Raw genomic sequence first — 7,089 nt, forward strand, 5'->3', positions numbered from 1 at the left:
CAATAATACGCTCCCATGACTAATAAGCCTCAATGGTCTTTAAGATCTGTTCTTGCTTTCACATGAAAAGTATGGACCACCCATCTTGTAAAACATGAATAGATTTTGATAAGAAGCGCTCGTAAATGTACTAAATATCAACCTTAAAATAGTTGTATACTTTTTTTATAAAAAAATTACAATCATTTTAAGTTAGGTCAATCAATGTCCTTAGGGCATGTTTGATTGGGTGGATTAGAGCATGAGATTGGGATTATTAATCCGTGGGCTCAATTATCCTATGTTTGTTTTAACATTTTGGTTTAGGATTATTAATCCAATAGATAATTAATCCAACAAATTTGTAGGATTATTAGTAATGGGGTAGGGGTAGGAATATTAATCCAATGGATATTAATCCAATTAGATAGTGAATACCACACTAATTTAATAGAATTATTAATACTTCACTATTAATCTTATAAATCAAACATGACCTTAGGCTATTCGCTAACAAAACCCAAAATGAATTAGCTTTATATAACTCTAGTAAACCATTTGTTTCCCAAAGCAGTTGAAAAAAAAAAAAAAAAAAAAAACCAGTAGCAATTTGTTCAAATGCTATTAACACAACAAAGTCATTCCATCTGCTTTGAAAAACACCATGGCTCAAGGCAATACCCACAAGAAGATCTTAAAAATGTGAAGGAAAAAAAAAAAGAGTAATAGGATCAAAGCAAACGATTTGCAAAGAAACACTCAATTTGAACATGAAAATGGAGAAATTGCTATATATACCACAGAACTTTGACCAATACAATGTTTCCAACGTTCTAAACAAAATTACATTTGCTATCAGAAGCTAATGATCCTCAAATTTAATGCAAACGTATACAAAATCATGAAAGAAAAAAAATTACAAAAACAAAACTTATCACTATGTCAGCAAACTGGTAGTGCCTCCCTAAATCCAGGGCTAAAACCGTTCTGTAAACGCTTCTTACCCAAATCAACATTTCCCTTTTGCATCATCGCCACAAACTCGTTGTAATCTATGCAGCCATCCTGAAAGTTAAAAATCAGAAAGGTTAATGACTAGTCAATCAAAATCCCAAAAAAAAAGAAAGAAAAAAGAAGGAAATAGTAGGAGCATTTCAACATTTTTCGTCACAATTAAAAAGACAATTTTGGCCAGATTCACTTCTTGAGTGGAGACACCTAGACCAGTTGAAAAAGAATATGTCCTTCATGCCCATACTAGTTCATCCTAAACCTAAAAAGTTGTCATTCTTGACCGTTGAGTACACTACAATTTCAAACGTGGGATGTAAGTGCAAAATCCAGACCAACCAGTTCCAAGGTCATTGTTGGCTGAAAGTTCTTTTCGCCTTTCCAAATAGTTGCAAGACAAAGGTGTCCCATGTATGTTTATCAGAGTTCAATTCATTTTATGAGCCACATGTACCATAGATATGAAGATGGTGATGTGATTTATTTATTTTATTTTTTTTGGAATAGTGATGAGATCATAGGAGCGCTTACATTGTTTTGGTCGACTTCTTGGATCATATCTTCCAAGCAGACATTCTCTATTCCAAACTCCTCGCAAGCTTGTTGAAGCTCATCTTGGGTGATGTAACCACTGCCGTCTTTGTCAAAATATGAAAAGGCGGCAAAAAGATGATCTTCCCTCTCAATTTTGTTAAGATGCAACGTTGCAGCTATGAACTCCCCATAATCAATTGTGCCACTATTATCAACATCCGCCTGCATTTCCCAACAAACAAAAGAACATTGGAATCTAAAGAAGACAAAGAAACATATGATCAAGGAAGTGGTAGAGTTAACCACCCACAAATCATGATAGATATACACAACAAGTGTATGTATCTGAAGAGAACACCACAGGGCAGGTTTAAGTTGATGTTATCTTTGAAGATAGAATTCATTTTATTCTGCTGAGAATGCTAAAATTGATAGTTTGAATAGGGTATTAGCGGCATGGATAATTACTCAAGCTATATGAATAATATACTTACATTAATTTTATACAAAGTGATATACATACATCAGGGTAGATTGAATAGTAAGATTCCCAAATTCATGATAAAGATTAAATGTGGTGAACTTCCAAAATCCCAGATTACCCTCTTGGCACATGTAAAATATATTTCTACATTGAAATGCACTCAAATGGGAGAAAAATTCTCCTATTCTTTAAAAGCAATAGCTCAAGACATCATACAAGACTGTCAGGTAGTGTTTGGTTCAATGAATATCCATTCCCACATTTGGTTCACTATAAAATGATAGAAAATGCATTGCAAATGGTATATCATCATTCACCATTGCAAGGGAATGGTCATTCCTATGGTTAAGAAATGACCATTCCATTCCACCTTCAGTCCAATGAAGCAAACACTACATCAATCCTTTAATTGGAATGCCAAGAAGTTCAGCCATAAAAAAGCATAGGTCTTTTTTTTTTTTGTTTTTTTCAGAACAAAAAAATGAGGCTTCTTTATCTAATTTGTTAAAAGAAGCTTTAAGTCAGATTTGATTCGGCAATGATACTTACAGCCTGCATCAAATCATGGATCTCAGACTCATTGAGATTGGCACCGTATCTTTTCAATCCAGCCTTGAGTTCTTCGAAAGTAATTTGACCACTGTTATCTGTATCAAGAGTTTTGAACATTTCTTTTAGCCCAGCAATTTCTTCTTCAGATAGACACCCTGCAATGACCTACGGCCAAAGAACACAACAATAAAACCACAAGAAAACTATTTAAAACTGTAAAAGCATACTATGTGCTAAACTTCAAAATTAAATGTCTATCATTCTATAAAATAGAATCCATACAGGTCCAGATACAGAGGCCCTATGTAGTTAGTGTCTTGTGATACCATAGTTAACACTTACTCGAAGAGCCATTTTCTTAAGCTTGTTCATGGCAGAAAAGTGTGTCAAGCGGCTTAAGACTGCAGAGTCAAGAGGCTTATCGGGTGCCACTCCATCAACCTGAACCCAAGGATGGCCTACAAAGAAACCAAAGACTCATTAATGCACCATTCCAAATGTCTGTAATAAAGCAATTTCTCACCCACAAAAAAAATTGTCTTCTGCCTTTCCTCCAAGTTTTTAGCATAAAAGTTTTCTCACAATTTTTTTTGTTTAATCCTATCGAAATCATTTCCCAGAAAAGGAATAGAATTTTAATATGTATATATATATATGTATATATATGCATATATATGTAGAGCATTTATAATGAGAGCCCAATCAGTTCAAAGAGAAACAAAGATGTGCCCATTACACAACATGGAATTTGTTGAGTGGTAAAAAGATTTGATAAACTAATTCTCTTCATATATATCAACAAAAAGAGGTGAAAAATAGAACATAACAACTCACATAGAACTTCGTGTGCAGTTAGCCGCTTTTTGGGGTCTCTAACAAGCATTTTTCTGACTAAATCTTTTGCACTTTCAGAGATATTAGGCCATGGATCAGATGAGAAGTCAAGATCACCATGCAAAACCTCTTCAAATATATCGTGTTCAGTTTCTGTATCAAAATCGAAAAGATATATATATATATATATATGTAAAATGAATATGAATGTAATAACCAAATAGAAAAATGAAAGAAAGAAAGAAGGGAAAGGAAACAAAGGAAAATTATGGCACTCATTAAGGCTGATAATGAAAAAATCTTACCAGCCCAAAATGGAGGCACCCCACTTAGGAGAATGTAAATCATCACACCAGCGCTCCAAACATCTGCTTCTGAACTATAACGCTTATTCAGAACTTCAGGTGCAACATAATATGGGCTTCCAACCACATCATGGAAAATTTCCCCTGTAATTTAAATTTATTAAAAAAACTAATATGTATTTTGCTAAGACAACTGATAAAGTAGAGCATGTAATACACATTCTAGCAATACCCAAAATGAAAAAAATAATGAAAGGAAAAGTTTACTTTCAAAAGATTTTGGTAAGTTTCCTTTACCAACAATTTTTTTTCCCTATCATGTTATCATAATCCAATTCTATCATGAAAGCACAATTCCAATTTAGCTGTCAGATATAGTTATCATATAAATAATTTGTAGTAGAGAACTATTCATTCTTTTCTACTTCCTTAGGGCTCACAAAGTAGCATCTATATTTTTGTCAGAAAATATCGGAACCTTGAATCAATAACCGAATCTTTCCAGAATTGATTATATTCATTTGTTGATGTAAAGACACATTAAATCAACATGCATACCTACTTCAGCAAGAATCCAAATACAATTCACTTTGTCATCATTTTAGAAATTAGTGCTAGTGGACATAGACAAGACAAACAAATCACATAGTTAACCTCAAAATGACCAGCCTTCCTACATTTCCAACATCCCTCAGAACTCTATTCCTTCTCAGAACAAACTAACAAAGGACCTATGGGGAGCTTTCCCATCCTCTCGGTCAAAGATTATCTGTCCACCAGCAAATACTTGAGCCGCCAATAAATAGGATTGTTTAGCTCAAGTGCTCAACCAACAGCTAAAGCCATAAGTAAAAATTTTCAAAACTTACATCCACCAAACAATCACACCTGCTCAATAATCCTGGTCATTGTGTCAAAAAAAGCTTGATCCTCGTTAGGTGAAAAGCCTAGTGATATGGTTTTTCCCCCATCTATATGACACCTCATTACTTGAATGAAATACTAGTACTCTTATAAACAATTACAACCCACCAAAGATGCCAATGCTACTAACATATCAACTAAATCAAGTTTCTGAACCATACAAAATCACTCAACTCTATGAGCTCCACCATAATCAAATACTAAAATCAACTTCAACGTACAACAACAGAATATGCAATTAATATGAAACCAAATGGGATTATCCTTGGTTTCACTCTGTCATAGATATATGTTTGCCACTTTCAGCTAATACAATCTCAATTTAAGGGTAAGGCTGACTTCAATATACTAGAAGTTAAAACATCAGAAGCTACTAAAGTGTTAAAGTTAGTGAATACAACACAATTAATATGAAAAAACATACCTGGCTTGAAGAATACTGATAATCCAAAGTCTATAGCCATAAGAGGCGAATCCTCCTCCTCATTGACAAAGAGAAAATTTTCAGGCTTAAGGTCCCGATGCATGACTCCCAATGAATGACAGGCTTCTATTACACCAACTATAGTCCTAGCAAGCTCGGCTGCCTTTCTCTCTGTGTAATGCCCTCGCTTGACAATCCTATCAAAGAGCTCACCGCCTGTACACAATTCCATCACAACATGAACTGCCACAGCATCCTCATAAGCTCCTTTGATTGAGATGACATTGGGGTGTCCATACAAGTGATGCATGATTTCAATTTCCCTCCTCACATCATCCACATCATCCTCTGTCAGCAACTTCCTTTTCGCAATGGATTTGCAAGCATATTTCTTCCCTGTTGCTTTCTCCACACAGAGAAATGTAGTCCCAAATTGCCCATGTCCTAGTTTTTGCCCCAAATTGTAAAATTCCTTCAGATGACCTGTTTTTGTTTTCAACAGAGACTCTGCTTGCAACCCTGCACTCGCCATCCTCTTGACATTGTGTGCCTTCCTGGGCCTTGTGGGTTGTGCTGGTTTGGTCTCTTCCTTTACCGTTTTCACCGGCTCTGGTATTGTGGGTTTTGCTGGTTTGATCTCTTCCTTCACTATCTTCACTGGTTCTGATATTATGAGTTCTTCTTGTTTAGTCTCTTCTTTTACTATCTTCACCAATTGTGGGGGCTTGTTTTGGACAGATTGAGAACCATCAGGGTCATTAGCTAACGAAGGCACCTCACTACTAGTAATTTCTCTCTTAGTATAGGGAATCATATCTGGGGATCGCGACCACAACGAATGCGAAATGGATTGAAAGAAACCATCCTTCGAAAACCTTGATCCAACACAGACGTTTCCCATTTATTACTCTCTATTTCCTCCCCAAGGGACACAGTGCTGAAGTCTCAATATCAAAATGGGGTTTTTCTTTCAGTCATGATCAACTCAACTCCGAACAGCAGCGAAATCAATGGGTACTTTTTACAAACAATTGGGGAGCTATTTTACCCAGTAATTTTTCAACTCAATCCATCAAATAACAAGATTGAACACAATAATCAGCAAAAAAAAATTTTTTTTTTTAAATTAAAAGCTTTAAAATCCCATTGGACCAAACCTTTGAATCGATAACTAAAATGGATGAGTTGAAAAGACACAAGCTCGACCTACGAGAAAACTTGTGAACCTTTCAATTTCACAAACCTAAAGTCCTAATAAACCCAACAAAAAAAATTGATCAACCCAAGAAACCCAATTGGAAGAAAGGATTAAATTGAGAAATTCAAAATCTAATTTGATCATTCAAAGGCATAAACGTGTAAAATTCTGGAGGCAGAAGAAGAAAAGGTCAGCAGTTGTGCGCAATGAACCTTTTCTTACCAGGTTTCTCTCTCTTTCTCGCTTGAGAATGAAGTTTTGCGTGTTTGCTGGACTAGGGTTTTGATTTTCTCATTTGGGTGCGTCTTATTTCTTCGCCATCATCGAACATATATGCGAAACGCGGAGAGAAAGAGAGAGAGAGAGAGAGAGAGAGAGAAAGAGAGGGGAAAGAGAGAGGGAAGAGGAAAAGAAAAGTGACAGGTTTTTCTGTTGGAAAGTTTCAAAGCTTGATTTGTTCAAATATTAATGCCAAAAATTAATGCTTCCACTTTATTTTAAGAGTCATGTTTTAAAAATAAAATAAAATTTTGGTAAATTACAATGACCTTTCTTGAGGTTTAAAAAAAATATAATAAATCTCACAATTTTAACATAATTATATTTAATTCTATTGAAATTTTAATCCATGTAATACTCAGCTCCATTTTCATCAATAATTTATTAGTTATATGAATAAAAAAATGATAATTGTCATTTATTTTACATAAAAATATATATTTTATATTGTTTATATTTACTATATTTTTTTCTAAATATCAAATGAGGTCATTGTAATGTATCTTTTTTTTTTTAAATAAAAATAAAATTGAAACTGATGGAAAATAAAATCAGTGAGAGTTTG

General features: G+C 34.4%; 1 protein-coding gene across 1 annotated transcript; it reads right to left on the reverse strand.

Moving 5' to 3' along the window:
* Window positions 1–742: 742 nt before the first annotated feature.
* LOC114272449 (calcium-dependent protein kinase 26) lies at window positions 743–6,728 on the reverse strand. Its single transcript, XM_028214152.2, has 7 exons — window positions 5,048–6,728; window positions 3,700–3,843; window positions 3,395–3,547; window positions 2,903–3,018; window positions 2,558–2,725; window positions 1,522–1,746; window positions 743–1,044 (listed from the first exon to the last, which is right to left on the reverse strand). Exons 1-7 carry the CDS (start codon window positions 5,946–5,948, stop codon window positions 922–924), a joined length of 1,830 nt encoding a protein of 609 aa, XP_028069953.1. The 5' UTR covers window positions 5,949–6,728; the 3' UTR covers window positions 743–921.
* Window positions 6,729–7,089: the final 361 nt, after the last annotated feature.

Source organism: Camellia sinensis, chromosome 12 (assembly GCF_055761805.1).
Source record: "Camellia sinensis isolate YWXY chromosome 12, ASM5576180v1, whole genome shotgun sequence".
In the NCBI taxonomy this organism is placed as follows: domain Eukaryota; kingdom Viridiplantae; phylum Streptophyta; class Magnoliopsida; order Ericales; family Theaceae; genus Camellia; species Camellia sinensis.

What these genes read in the sequence shown, in the direction of transcription:
- LOC114272449 (XM_028214152.2), bottom strand. Translation starts at nt 5,948, where the DNA reads ATGGGAAACGTCTGTGTTGGATCAAGGTTTTCGAAGGATGGTTTCTTT. An exon ending in TTAAGAAAATGGCTCTTCGA is followed by an intron (nt 2,726 to 2,902) that starts GTAAGTGTTAAC and finishes CTTTGGCCGTAG; the next exon opens with GTCATTGCAGGGTGTCTATC. An exon ending in AAGAAGTCGACCAAAACAAT is followed by an intron (nt 1,045 to 1,521) that starts GTAAGCGCTCCT and finishes TTTAACTTTCAG; the next exon opens with GATGGCTGCATAGATTACAA.